Raw genomic sequence first — 16249 nt, 5'->3', positions numbered from 1 at the left:
CATAACCTTTAATTTAGCAGTTAATTTTTTTGTTTTTAGATACTTGTATCACCATATTACTAATATATTTATTCTTACTCCATATATCTGACATAAAATAACTTATAGATTCTCCCACAATTAACTTAGGGTCGTTTGGTTGATGATATTGGATAATTTATCCCATTATTATTGATCCGGCCAACCAAACACTTCATTTATCTTAGCATAGTTTGGTATATTATTTAATTCCACATTCTTTTAGTTCACATGTTAATTATGGAGATGTTATTTTTGTGCTGATTTTTTTTTCTTATCCCTTCGACCAAACCATCTTTATTGTAGCCTTTATAAATGTCATGCGAATAGAAACAATAACAAATTATATTAATATATCTAATGTGAATGGTGTCCTCATGATTATATATATTATATCCACTGTATTTTCTGTGGTGAAGCCAGAAATTTACTTAAGGAGTGTGTTTCTACAGTTTGATATAATACGATTTTAGGGCATCTATTGTCTATTGTCACAGGGGTGATTTATGTCACTCGAATTCCTGCCCGAGGTTTACCTCCGTGCGGCAGTCAAGCCCAGCCTTGACTTCAGCCTTTCCAACACTTAGTTTTATTTTAGGTACGTTTGAAACTTAGAATGAAAATAGGCAGCAAAAACAGTAAAAGGCACACATGATATACAGGAATTTCTTCCCAGCTCGTATTAATATATGAATACAAGAACACAATAGCCAACCCTATGGCCAAGACAAAGAATTCCCTAATTCCCTGCCCAAAATGATTTTTTCACCCTTAGGAAATGACTTATACGAATTTTCGCTAACACAATGTCTTAGACTAAGTTTTGCCCGTTTTTAGACAAACTAGGCACTTATTTATAGGCTACAATCAGTTGACAAGCCCCAACTGATGGGCAAACATGTTAGGACAATGTACGAAAACGTGGGCACATTTTTAGGCCATGATCAGCATGTCTTGGGAGAGGTTGCAACTGCCAATTGCTTCCCATGTGCTTTGCACATGCTTTCCAACTCCTGCTTGTGCACATCATGTGCTGATTTTCGCCCAGCTGCTTTGTGCCAAGGCTGGCATTGCGCCCAACCTTCTTTGACACTGCTCCGCGCCAATGCCATTGCCACAGCTCGCCGCCCGTCGACTTAGCCGCACACGTTCATTGTCACAGCTGCCCGCTTATGTCAAGTTGCCCCCAACTTGATCAAATCTGCCCGCATCAATTGCCATTGCTTGTCCCGCCTTGCCTTGCCTTGCCATGTCTTTGCCCCTGCTTGACATGGCTTTGCCTTGCCATTGCTTTTCCAACCCGAACGTCTAAGTGAAATGCGCCTTGCTTCCGTTCAAGGTACGTTTGTCAAGCCCCGCATAGTCCGTCATGCCGAGCTGCCCGTCATGATGTTGCCCCAATTTTCAGGTTGTGTGCCAAGTCCATCATGAAAATACTTGTCACAACCCACACCTGCCGAGGATCATTGTCAAGGGGCTAACAAACCACCCCTACCAGAAGAATTCGTCGTCCTCGATGAAGTAGCTTCCGCATTTTTCAGCACCACCATAGGTCCTACATATGCTGTTGTTTGCTCCAGTTCTTCCTCGTTTGGCTCATCTTCACATTTTTCTTCAGCAAACAACGCTGAAAGCTTTTCGATTCTTGGACAGTCCCTTGCCATGTGTGGTCCTTTGCAAATAAAACAACCATCAAACTTGCTGTTTTGTCCCCATTTTGTCGAAGATCCAGCACATTGCTTTCCCTTCTCATTGCCATTGCCCTCAACAGCATTACCCTTGTCGTTTCCCGTTTTTCCTCCCACTCTTTTGCCTTGTCCTTNGTACTGCTCCATATCCCACAGGAAATTTTTGAGTTTCTTGGCACTCCTTGCGCCATTAAACTCTTTAGGCTCCGGAATTTTGACCCTCGAACGATCTGCCCCACGCTGTGCTTCATCATTGCCAACAGCACGACACAACAACCCATTTTCCATTTTCAGATCTATGCACTCCTGGCTCAGCCTGTTTAACTCGCCCTCAAGATAGGCAAGACGAGTCATGATAGCCAGAAATTGATCCCCATCAACAGTTCCGACGAGTGCCTCTAATGCAGCAACCTTTTCCTTCAGTTCTGCGTTGCCACCAGCCATTCTTTACAATATTCAGCCACTGAACGTTGTGTCTTCGCCCCGATCCAGCCACGCTCTGCTACCAGTTGTCACAAGGTAATTTATGTCACTCGAATTCCTGCCCGAGGTTCACCTCCGTGCGGCAGTCAAGCCCAGCCTTGACTTCAGCTTTTTCAACACTTAGTTTTATTTTAGGGACGTTTGAAACATAGAATGAAAATAGGCAGCAAAAACAGTAAAAGGCACACACGATATACAGGAATTTCTTCCCAACTCGTATTAATATGTGAATACAAGAACACAATAGCCAACCCATGACCAAGACAAAGAATTCCCTAATTCCCTGCCCAAAATGATTTTCCCACCCTTAGGAAATGACTTAGACGAATTTTGGCTAACACAATGCCTTAGACTAAGTTCTGCCCGTTTTTGGACAAACTAGGCACTTATTTATAGGCTACAATCAGTTGACAAGCCCCAACTGATGGGCAAACATGTTAGGACAATGTACGAAAACGTGGGCACATTTTTAGGCCATGATCAGCATGTCTTGGGAGAGGTTGCAACTGCCAACTGCTTCCCATGTGCTTTGCACATGCTTTCCAACTCCTGCTTGTGCACATCATGTGCTGATTTTCGCCCAGCTGCTTTGTGCCAAGGCTGGCATTGCGCCCAACCTTGTCTTTGACACTGCTCCGCGCCAATGCCATTGCCACAGCTCGCCGCCCGTCGACTTAGCCGCACACGTTCATTGTCACAGCTGCCCGCTTATGTCAAGTTGCCCCCAACTTGATCAAATCTGCCCGCATCAATTGCCATTGCTTGTCCCGCATTGCCTTGCCATGTCTTTGCCCCAGCTTGACATGGCTTTTGCCTTGCCATTGCTTTGCCAACCCGCACGTCTAAGTGAAATGCGCCTTGCTTCCGTTCAAGGTGCGTTTGTAAAGCCCCGCATAGTCCGTCATGCCGAGCTGCCCGTCATGATGTTGCCCCAATTTTCAGGTTGTGTGCCAAGTCCATCATGAAAATACTTGTCACAACCAACACCTGCCGAGGATCATTGTCAAGGGGCTAACACTATACAGTATAGAATGCAGGTGCTTATAGTATAATATTAATATACGGTCACTACTGGAAAATAGGCCTATGGCAACAGCAGGTAAACCGTTGCAATTGATAGGACAACCGTTGCCATAGATGTATTGGAACGGTTTAGTGACCGTGACATCCGCTCGCGTGCCAATAGATCTACAGCAACGGTTTTGGCAACGGTTGACAACACTGTTGCTATAGATCCAGCTATTGCAACGGTTTTCCCTCTGTCTGAAGCAACGAGTATTCATTTCAACTGCAACGGTTAAAAACCGTTACCGTATAGTTTATGCAACGGTTGTAAACCGTTACCATATTATTTACTACAATGGTTGGAAACTGTTACAATATAGTTTATTGCAATGGTTTTGTATGCTATTGCAACGTTTATTTACAGCTATTGTAACGGTTTTATTGCGCTACCGTAACGGTTTTGTTTCTATTGCATCAGTTTCAATTGCCAATTGCATCAGTTTGTCACACTTTATGGAACGGTTTGCAGGACCTATCGGAACGATTCAGAATGTCTATGGCAACGGCATTTGTGTTTATTGCAACGGTTCTATTAGACTATTTTAAACGTTTAATTGACATTACCACCTGGAAATTATATAAATAAAAAGATAAAACACTTCATAATCTTTCATATCCAATAAGCTAAGAATAACAATAATAGCAAAATGTTTAACCCAATTACATAAGTTTTACAGTTCAACACTTCAAAAGTTAAAGTTTCAAATGTTATAACAAAAGACTCCAAGAATATCGACAACAACTCAAAGTTCTTCTTAAGTAAGGTCTAGATCTTCACTATCTCCATCTTCCCTTTCTTCAGTTGCTCCACCTTCTCCATCTTCCATTTCTTCAGTTGCTCCACCTACAAAAGAGAATAAATAAAGTCATTAAATAAGAATGGGTATAGTAAAATTTTCTCTAATTGTAACTTTGTAAGTAGAGTCTGTGTGTTTACAGTTAGATCATATTACAACTGAGATAATTCCATATAGATATATTCTCCTTTCTTAAATGCAAGGGTCAAAAATTTCAAATCCTTTCTTAAGCATGATTCAGATCACTAGAGTGGTTGCAAAACATATAATAGTAGTTCTAACATGTAGGCACACAAACAAGGCTTCTTTTATTAAACACTCATGCCAACAACATCAATGAGAGTTCCCAAACATCACACTAAATATCTAGGTCAGCAGAGATATCAACATGAATAGGAGAGGCTAGATTTTAGTCTTCATTTAGCCTAATGAACAGGGCATGTGACAATATGTAATCTATCAGATTTTCAAACTACCAGATCCAAACAACATCAGATTCATAATCAAGTTCTTTTATAAACACTGGTTTCAACAGAGATGTGATAGCAAACAATGACATTCATTTTAATTCGCAAGGGTAAGGCAAACAAATCACAATAAGTCATCACCTTGGATATGGAACTGATTTACTAGCAAGTCATTGCGGATGGAATTCGTGCATGGAAAGCATTTCCATGGGAGTTCCTATAGCAGCCTGGCCAATGCATTCGGACCAGCCAAGGAATTCTCAGCTAGTAACTAAGTTTCTGAAAATTGGCCTAACTGTTAGGCATTGGACACATCGAGATGAATTGGTTACATCAGAAATAGTTGAAAATGCTGTGAGAAATTTGATGGATTCACCTGAGGGAGATGAGATGAGGAAGAGAGCATCAGAACTAAGTGAGGCTGTCAAGCAATCAGTGATAGATGGGGGAGTTAACCGCGCGGAGATGGATTCTTTTATAGCTCACATTACTCGATAACTTTTTCTCTTTTGTATTGAATTGGTTGAACCATGCCATTTAGTTAGCATAAGTGGTACAACCTATTAGACTATATCGATGCGCTATCACCATCCGAGTGGATTTAGTGTCCCCTCTCTATGCGCACCATGATATGCATGTTGAAGGAGAATAACCTCTACTTTACTAGCAACTAGTTTATTTGACCAGAGATACAAAAATATTGGAAGCTGTCTGTGAATTCTTTCAGGAACTTTTTGCTAGTACCTGGATGATATAGTATGTTCTTCGAGGACTTTTGGACAACCTTTTTAAGTGTACTTAACAATTTTTGCAAATAGACAAATAAGGAAGAACTCAAGTACTCTATGTAGTTTTTCTTTTAAAACATGAATAAACTTTCATAAGACTCTGGATTTGAATTAGAAATTTGCTCTGTTGCGACTGGAGCTATAAAGAAGCAAACTGGCCGGCAACATAGTGAAACAACTAGAGCTCGAGATGGGTCAATCTGTGGAATTGGGAAGTATGCATGCTGGGGATTTCATGGTGGAGTTTATTGTTAAAGAAGGAAAGTGGTGGAATTTATGTGATCTCTCCATCATTAATCAGAGGTCTCGCTTGTGATCCCTGAAAATGGAGAAATAGTGGTACCCCCTTCAATAGACCTAAGTGGCGCGAATGCGGATCAGTCTGGCCAGTAGGTACCAGATAGGTTCCAGATGGTTAAACTGAAAAAATAAATAATCAAATTCCTGTTTAAAGGCTAAATAATCACAGAAGCTAGCGATACTCCCACATAGAAACAAAAACTTAGCCAGAAAAATATTTATCTATGCCACTCCATATGTATATATATACATCCACTAGCAACAGTTTAAGGGATAAACACGTGTCTCAGAAGATATATACTTACAGGTGAGTAAAATCAAGTTACAACATAACTTCAACCACTTAAGTGGTTTATAACTCAGAATTATATTAGTTGAGTTAATAAAAAACAACCAAAACAAAAGAGAAAGGAAGAGACAGAGACAGAAGGAGAAGAAGAAGAAGAAGAAGGAGGAAGAGAAGAAGAGTACGTACTGACTTCGATTATTACTCCCAGTAGATAGACGATTGATTAGTTGCACAGCAGCTTGTTGTGCAGAGGAAGCATCTCCAAGTGAACGAGCATTGATCTAAATGCTTCTTGTTTCAATGAAGAGAAACCAATTACCATGCATAGTAGTACTATTTTTAACAGTAGTAATATTGGCAAGGAAATTACAGATAGTGGACAGTCAAAACTTTGTGCTAGAGATCATTGGAGACCTGTTGAAGATGCAAAACTCAAAGAACTTGTTGCTATTTATGGCCCTCAGAATTGGAATCTTATAGCAGAAAAACTGAATGTGAAGGGAAAAGTTGTAGACTAAGATGGTTTAATCAGTTGGATCCAAGAATAACTATTACTCTGAATACGTAAGTCAAATTTGAGAAGTACACACAATTTTCGAAGAAAGGGAGAAAGCAAGTCATAAAATATATTTATACATTTCCATCTAAAAAACAATATTTGTACATTAGAGCCCTTACCAATTCTTGCTGAAGCTTGTTATTTTGCTGTAGAACAGAAATTTTCTCTTCTGCAGCTTTGAGATTAGTGCCTTTGTCTGCAAACAAGATAAAGAACCCTCAGCCTTCATTCTTAATAACAAAAATTATTAAGGGATTTTGTCTGCAAATTATCAGCCAAGAGAAAGTCTTTGGCAATGCGCAAATTCTGCATTGCTACCAACCAAGGCAGTGGCTGCAGAGCTACTGAAATGAAGTCACCAAAAGCAAAATAGTCATCTTACTGTAGCAATATCTCCGGAACATAAAGAGCATATTGCAGAGGAGAAACATCTTAAAGAATTACAGTAGAGAAGAGAAGAAATGCTTGATTCATATGACTGTATATGTGTTCACCAAACAAAAGATCCTAAATAAGGTTATAAGGGTTCTGGTAAAAATAAAGTTATCTATTAACAAGCCATTTGAATCATTGCATCAACAGTCAGCTGATCAAGAAATGCTGGAGGGAAACTTGTTTGTCAAGACGACACCATTAATCCAGCATCATTTATGCAAGCAAGGTAGCTGCTGGTGACTTATTTGTTCATGAACATACAGTGACTTATATATTTTAGTTACAAGAGGAAGAGGTGCAGCAGGAGGTTTCTGCTGCTTTGGTTATGCATTTAATACTGCCTGTTCATCAACGATGCAGATGCAACCTTCTCCACATTCAGCTATGACTTTCCCAGCATTGGTGACTTTACAAGATATTGATATTCTCTATATCAGAATTCTCTAACACCCGCATAATACAGATTCTATAATGGAAACTGTATGCAGCAAATAGCCACTTTTCTACACCTCGATTAGAAACATCAATGGAATGGAAACTGTATATGCGGAGGAGGCTATCACATGCAATGGAATTGGAATACACAAGTATTGAGCAGTACAATTCGACGGGCCAATTTGGCAATCAAATGTGCGCAAATTCATAGAGTGGCTATAAAATGGACAGAGATCTCTACTAAATTGGTTCATTAAAATGCTTTAGTTTGAGGAATTTGAGAGCAAACACTTGAATAGTGATCTCAAATTACAAGTATTATAGCACGACAAGAATGTAACACGACAAGTGTTATAAATTTTATCAGTACCTCAATTATCTATCGATTCAAGCCTCGACCGGTTGCTATCAACAAGTGCAACAATATCACAAGATCCAGATCCAAAAATCCTGCAAAATTGAAGCATTAGAATAAAATGCTAAAGAAAAAACAAATAAAAATATATTAAAAAGAGCAATATTAGAAACAAGAGTACTTATAAAATATTGATTGTCGAAGCACTATGATAAGTAATCAAGCTTTATTACGTAGCACTAAGCAAATGCTGATATGAATACATTCTTTGAATTACAAAAGTTGGCAAAACAATCATGAGGTGCTACAGAATTCTTGAATGTTACGAAGGAACTAAAAAGAATGTCTGAGTTATATACTTCATACAAATTAAGTTCAAAAGCTAACAGGTGCAACTATCTATATTCCCGTGCCTATATTACAGATTCAGTATCTTCTAAGTATTAGATGTTCCTTTTCTCCAAATTGTCGACAGTATAACATCGTTCAATATGGCCTTATGTTTCCCATATTCCTTCTCAGCCAGTTCTAATAACCGTCTCTTAGGTCACCAGCCAGGATTTTCGAACAGAAATAACAACATTTGCATAGTTTAGTAGATGGCTAATCTCTTCTAAGTTAGTAGCTATGGAACACTTCAAAATCAGTTCAACAATCTCCAAGAAATTTTACAGCAAATAGTTTCAACCAATGGCAGCCTCAAGTCAAACTGCGAATTCAGTTCAATACTAAAAAAAATCAAGCTTAAACTAGGTGAGTCGAATTCACAGATTTAAATCCATTGATCCCAAATAATAGTAATGAAGTTCAGTCTTCTATTCGATTAATCAATCACAAATCCATCAAAATCCAGAAAATGACACAAATTTAAGCGTAGAGAAATCAGACCTGATGCGTCGAGGAGTGCATAGGCTATGCAACAGCTTCAGGTACTCAACTCCAGAAATTTGAAGCTGTTCTTCGAGCTTCAGCACCAGAAATTCGATTGTCGACACCAAACAAATGAACCCAAGCTTCAGCCACAACTTCTCGACACCAATTAGAATAAAACCCCAAAACCAATTTGTTCAGACACTCACGAAAACAACGAACCCTAGGTCATCGGAGAGAGAGAGAGATATGGGGATATCAGAGTTTTTAGCAAGATTTTGAGAAGATGACTTAGGTCATCGAAGAAGAAGAAGATTTTGAGAGAGAGAGAGATGGGGGCGGGTATCAGTGAAGAAGAAGATGACTCGGTGTTAATTTGGGGGTATTGCCTATATCGCAGTTAATGGGAAATAAAGTGCCAAAAAAGTTTTTTATTTAATATGTATTATTAAAAAATAAAATGAATAGGGGTTGTTGTGGCGGGTGTAATAAAATTTATGAGGGAAAATAAGGGAGGGGGGGGGGGGAATAACCGTTCCAATAGAAATTTTTACAACGAAAGCGTTCCCGTAGATAGTTTTATTGGGACGGTTCTTATTAACGTTGCGCCAGATGAATCTATGGCAACGGTTGTTTTACAATTGCAACGGTTCTATAGTTAAAGTGTGTTGATATCACCTAAATGCTACTGTAACGGTTATAACCGTTACCATACAGGTTCTATGACAACGGTTGTTGAACCGTTTGCTAAAATAACTGTTGCCATAGGCACATTTTCTGGTAGTGGGTGTTTCATATTACAAACGAGTGATACTTTAAAAATATTAAGTGAAAGAGAGCTGTAGTACGTTATAAATATGCGTGATGATTAGCTTAATTGAATTTCATTATAATAATATTCGTCACATTTATTTTATGTAACATATTTGACATGTTTTATATTACAAAATGAGTGATTACTCCTTTTATAATTAAGTGGAAGAGAGCTGTAGTACGTTATAAATATGCGTGGTGATTAGCTTAATTGAATTTCATTATGATATTATTCGTCACAATTATTGTATGTAACATATTTGGCATGTTTCATATTACAAAATGAGTGATTAATTCTTTTATAATCAAGTGGAAGAGAACTATAGTACTTGTTGTTTCTATAATATTGGAAACCTATTATAGTGTGGACGAAAGTCTAAACCTTTTTTAGCAAGTAGGCTTTTGTAGTGGAATGTACAAGCATCCCAAAATATTGTGGATCAAAAAAGCACTAAGCCCTTGCAATATTAGGACAAAACGAATGGACCATATGTGATTCCAATGTGTAAAAATAGCACTGGTTAGCCAGCTTTCGGACTGACCATTCAAAAATAGCCAGCATTTACAAAGTCATTGAAAAATAGCCTGTATTTGTTGCAACACGAAAAGTTCCAGCATAATATACTGGAGATCGATGCACCTGTGTATGAACTTCCAGCATATTATGCTGGAACTCCAACACGCGGAAAGTTCCAACATAATATACTGGAGATTGGAGCACTTGTGTATGAAGTTCCAGCATATTATGCTGGATTGGTATATTATGCTGGAAGTCCAGTATATTATACTGGAACTCCAGTATATTATGCTGGAGTATTTTCGGATTTTGAATATTGTTTTCGTTCAGATTTATCTTTACATGAAAAGTGTCTAAATTTCGATTACTTTTGAAACTGTGACTATTTTTGAATGACCACTTGTAAATCTGGCTATATTTGAATTTCTTCCAATACTATGAGTATACACAGAGGCCGAGTTACAGTGCGTGAAAGATAGAACACCTCTCTCCCAAAATTTATATTACATAAGTCAAATGTGGCTCTAATGTAATGAATATACACAGATGTGGAGTTATCGTCCCTCAAAGATAGTCGCTTGAATACCTTTCACGTGAAAGCTATATTGTATATATAAATTAAATAGGAGAATTAACCCAAATAGTCGTTCACTTAATCTCTTAAACTAAAAATAGCCGCCAGATGTATAATATATGTATTATTCATGTATAATATATTTATAAATATAAATAATTAATGCATAATTTATGTATACCGGTTAAAAAACGTAAATATTGAATCTGGCAAGCTATTTATGTAACAATCCCTTAAATACTAAGTATTATTTTCTCTATAGATATATCAAATCTTGAATACCGTTAGACACCCTTAATTCCCGACTTCGTACTGATAACACATACTAAGATTATACATAAAATAACAACACAGAATAAAAGAGAAGAGCATACTAAAGTCTTAGCATATGACTCTACATTATGGCTATGCTAATGTTGTCACAGCAGAGATTTCTTTTATGCATAAATTTACTTAAACCAAAGGATAAGGAGTAATAAATACAGTAGGCTGTTATCCATCTTTTTCAGATTACATTATTAATGCACAGAATTTCAATTTATGAGTTCAAATTTATTATATTTGCTATGATTTTAATGATTTTTTACATATAAATTTATGTTCTGCATAAAAAATTACGGGTTCGGAATAATGCGGCGCTGCTTCTACATCCGCATTTGATGGCCGTATTTTGATGGCCACATTACTTAGAGCTGTGAGCTGTCAATGGCAAAGCGAAAAGTGACAACATTCTCCACGTGATAAAACATCCCAATACAGAAGCTTAATTGTCCACGTTCTCTGTCGAAGATACGGCCTCTATTCCCATTTAGTTGTGAATTGTGATATTTAGTTGTCATGTATATTAAAAATAATTATTTTTAAATATTTGTCAATTTTAAAAATTAAAAGAAAATTAACTATTTCTTTTAATTTTGCCTTTAACATTAATTGTTCTATAATTAAGAGTCACGTAAATAATAAAAATTAAAGAATTAGTCAAATTATATTCCTAGTTAATTTTTCCTTAAGGATTATGCAAAACTTTATCCTCAAAATTAAATGAGAACGGAGGGAATAGAAGAGAGGCTATATTAATTAGTTTTTGTCCTTTTTTAAGAGGTTTTGAACGCTCCGTCACACGCATCTCACTTTAGCAAGCCCACTAATGTTGGACAAATTATGTACCTTTCATCGCTTCTAGCTATTTCACACTGGATTTAAAAGCGTCTATTTATTTTTTTGAGCTCCCATCTTGAGCTGATCTTATTCAATAGATTGTGACTTTCTCATAATTTTTTTAACTTATAAACACTTTTGATTTTATCAAATCTTTTACTATTTTACCCTTAGTAATGTTCCCAAAATACCTTATTTCTTAAAATATGATGCTTGACTCCTTCTACATATTCATTTCCTTCGTTCAATCTTTTTCACGTAAAAATACTCTCAAATTCACATTTTATATATAAAGGCATTACAAATATTCTAACAAATATAAGAATTGATTTTTTTAAAATCAAATACATCAACTATTTTATTATCAGTTCAAGCACTTGTAACCGAACCCTTAGCTTCATATTTGTAAAATCCTCCTAAAAATTGCTTTTAAGGAGTTAATGTATATCAACTATTTTTAATCACTAAATCAAACAGAGCCCAATCTCCTTCAAATACAAAAGGCAATTTTAATGGGTTTAACTTTTATACACTTATAATATAAAAGAGTTTTTACTCTATTAAATCATCTAAAGAATCACTAGAGGCAACTATTCATAATATTTGAAAAGTATTATTGAAAAAACAAAATTAGAAAACAGTTTATTATAACAAGTTAAATTGCATCAATTACATATACTGTCAGCAAGAGCGGAAGCATAAGTCGCCATACGAGTTCGGCCGAATCCAATAATTTTTTCTCAAACAATATATTTGGTGTTTTGAATTCATGAAATCTAGAACGCATTTATTAAATTCAACCCTAATATGTAATTCCCAAGTACGTGCTATAAGTGAAGTCGACAGTCGACATGCATTCTGTTGAAAAGCTAGCTACTACTCATTTTAGAAAAATAAACGTGGGGAATATCTAGTGCAAAATTTTCTAGTCTTCTAAAAAAGTTGTATATACAAACATTATATAAACAAACGATTTGGAACCTCTATTTCATGTATTCTCAAGCTTGCTTTCTTTAACCAATTGTATTGGGAAAGTTAATAAAATAGAAGAAAATGTTCTTCAACTTTGATCTTCGTCTAATATTTTCACAGATTTATTTTTACTTCCTCCCCTTAGTATTCTTCTTGTTCTTCATCAATTTTAGAACCAATATTTTAACCAATCTTTTTTTCGTATCCAAGTCCACCAAAATCCCAAGATCATATCCTATTATTGGCTCTTATTTCTCAATTAAATCCAACAAAAATCGTCGGATTCAATGGACATCTGATATTGTTTTAAGTACACCAACTCTTACTTTTACACTCCGTCGACCTTTTGGCCATCGTCATATATTCACAGGAAATTCCTCAAATGTTCAACATATTCTCAAAAACCATTTCCATAAATATCAAAAAGGGTATCTTGGTAAAGAAACTCTTAAGGATCTTTTAGGTAATGGGATTTTTAATGCTGATGGTGAAATTTGGAAATACCAAAGAAAACTTGCTAGCCATGAGTTTAACTCGAAATCTTTGCGTAAATTCGTTGAAAAGGTAGTAAATATTGAACTGTGTGATCGTCTTATTCCTATTCTGACTATGGCTGCGGCTTCTAAAAAGTGTGTTCTTGACATGCAAGATTTGCTTCAAAGGTTTGCTTTTGATAACATTTGCATGGTTGCTTATGGTTATGATCCTGCATATTTATTACCATCTTTTCCCGAGGCAAAATTTGCGAATGCTTTTGAAGAAGTTGTTCGAATTAGTAGTGAGAGATTCAATTCTCTTGCTCCGTTTATATGGAAGGTCAAGAGAATCCTCAACGTTGGATCGGAGAAGAAATTGAAGGTTTGTGCAACACAAATTCGCGAAATGGCTAAGGAAATAATCAAGGAAAAGAAGGAGAAGAAATCACTTTTGACTAATTCTAGTGGTGATGATCTTCTTTCAAGATTCTTAATAAGCTCTGAGCAATATCAAGATGAAGAGTTCATTATAGATATTGTGATAAGCTTTATCTTGGCTGGAAGGGACACAACTTCTGCTGCACTAACATGGTTTTTCTGGTTGATTTTCAAGAATCCTAATGTCGAAAAAGAAATCTTGGAGGAAATCGCTAAGAGTAGTAATGAATCTTCGACGTACGATGAAGTGAAAGACATGCCATATACTCATGCATCACTATGTGAGAGTATGAGATTTTTCCCACCTGTCCCTGTGGATACTAAAGAAGCCATGCAAGATGATATTTTGCCAGATGGAACATTCATGAAGAGAGGAACAAGAATAAGTTATCATCCGTACGCAATGGGGAGAGCGGAGGCTATATGGGGGAAGGACTGGCAGACTTTTAGACCAGAAAGGTGGCTGGAAAAGGATGTCAGGACAGGAAACTGGAGGTTTGTTCCTAAGGATCCATTCGTGTATCCTGTGTTTCAAGCTGGACCTAGGGTTTGTTTGGGGAAGGAGATGGCATTTTTGCAGATGAAGAAGGTGGTCGCCGGAGTTCTACGGCGGTTTAGGGTGGTTCCGGTGCTGGAAAAAGGTGAAGAGGAGCCAGTGTTGATAGCTTACCTTACTACTAAGATGAAGGGTGGTTTCTTGGTGAGGATTGAGCAAAGGACAAATTGATAGGACCCACACTCCCTTCCCTTACAATAATAAAATCTCCGTTAATTATACTAAGGGGAGAAATATAAACAATATATATGTTTGCGTGTGAGAAAGAATATATTTATAGATTTTTTTTAGTGTGTGTGGTGGGGGGGGGGGGGGGGGGGGGTTGTTTGTATTTGTGAGTATACAATATTAATTCTTGGACCCATTTATTGTACGTATATATGTTTATGTATATTAATCTACTCTTATCCTCAATAATTGTCACAACCCAAAATTCATTCGAAAGAGTCGTGATGGCACGTAGTCTCTAAAACTAGGTAAGCCTAACATTAACAGAAATAACGACAATATATACTAACATCGAACAATTTCGAAATAAAAATCTCTATACAATTTACAATCCCAAAACCGGTAGTACAAGTCATAAGCCCTTCTAGGAGTAGTTATATCTAATGAATATATCACTGTTCTGGAACTAAAGGAAACAATGGAAATAAATGCAGTAGAAGGTGACTTCAGACCCTACGAACACCCGGCATGTGTACCTTGAAGTCTCCAGCCTCACCAAGCATAAGTCTCAAAACCCACTCGATCCGAAGTACATGATTCTGCACAAAAAGATGTGCAGAAGTGTAGTATGAGTGCACCACGGTGGTACCCAGTAAGTATCAAGCCTAACCTTGGTAGAGTAGTGACAAGGCCAGGTCAAGACACCTACCGAACATATAAATTTGTGCACGATATAACATAAATCTAACAAGGAAGGAATATCAAAGCAATACCAATAGCAGAAAGAAATAGGATTACAAACAGTAGTAGCGACAAGGAGAACACGAATGACAATAAGAAATAGCCAAGTAATTAAACAACAACACGATTGGGATACAGATAAGTATTAAGGTGCTCAAGTAGGGAAAACGATGTCAACTTAACAAATCAAATCGTTTCTAATACACGATTTCAATAATCCCAATTCTCGACAATCTCATACCATAGATCACAAACACACTTGGCACCTTGTGCCCACATCTTTTCATCTCACTTTGTACGACAAGAATCTACGTGCTACTCGGTACGTAATATCCATGTCAAATGCTAATTTAAATGTTCAAGAAATTCCATTTATATATCATAAAGTAATTTACAGTTTCTAGACCAAATAGGAAATCAGCGAGAAAGATGAATTTATTTTAGAAATCATTTGAGTGAAGAAAAAAATAATATTTTCAAATAAAAATACAACATCGAATGAGCTATTGCAGTTAATAAATTTTTTATTAAATTAAAGCCTAACAACGATTCCTTTTAAGTAAAAGACAAACCTCAGTCAGGTTAAGGAGGTTAAGTTGAGAAATCAAGTGAAATAAAATATAACAATTATTAGAATTAGTAATACTGAAATATACAGCGAGTTTTAACTTAAAAGTCATACAAGGTAATTCCTTTATTTTAAATCACTATATTACTAACAACTCAGTAGCTGTGTGGGAGGTAATGACTCAACGTAGTAAATTCATCTTGAAAATCAAGTTACCAGAATAATAGTACTAAGAAAAGAGCTCAGGCAATGACGGCAAGGCAGTAATGTCAATGATAATAACTAAATCCTCAGAAGACAATGAAAACCGGAAAATATGAATTCTCAAAATCTCGTATGAAGGAACTGAAGCCAATACAATAAAACAGGGGATACAAAATACACAAATATGTTGCGACGTGCAACCCGATCCCACCATATAATATCAATATTATAATTCACCCTTATTCTACCATATCAATTCACCCTTATTTCACCTGTTGCGGCGTGCAACCCGATCCCCCAACATCAATATCATAACAATAAACATAATATGTTGCGGCGCGCAACCCGATCCCACTATATAATATCAATATCATAATTCACCCTAAATTCGCTATAATAATCCACCCTTATTTCACCTATTGCGGCGTGCAACCCGATCCCACCGTACAATAACAATATCACAATATAAATATCCTCCCTGATTTCACCACCTCCCTTATTTCACCTGTTGCGGT

At 36.7% G+C, this 16249-nt stretch overlaps 1 protein-coding gene across 1 annotated transcript; it reads left to right on the top strand.

The window, feature by feature from the left end:
- On the top strand, positions 12588 to 14355 carry LOC109230771 (cytochrome P450 94A2-like). The gene has a single exon (XM_019396196.1). It carries the CDS (start codon positions 12665 to 12667, stop codon positions 14222 to 14224), a length of 1560 nt encoding a protein of 519 aa, XP_019251741.1. The 5' UTR covers positions 12588 to 12664; the 3' UTR covers positions 14225 to 14355.

The sequence above is a fragment of the Nicotiana attenuata genome, chromosome 8 (assembly GCF_001879085.1).
Source record: "Nicotiana attenuata strain UT chromosome 8, NIATTr2, whole genome shotgun sequence".
Taxonomy (NCBI): Eukaryota; Viridiplantae; Streptophyta; class Magnoliopsida; order Solanales; family Solanaceae; genus Nicotiana; species Nicotiana attenuata.
This window is presented reverse-complemented; position numbering and strand designations above follow the sequence as displayed.

What these genes read in the sequence shown, in the direction of transcription:
- LOC109230771 (XM_019396196.1), top strand. Translation starts at nt 12,665, where the DNA reads ATGTTCTTCAACTTTGATCTTCGTCTAATATTTTCACAGATTTATTTT.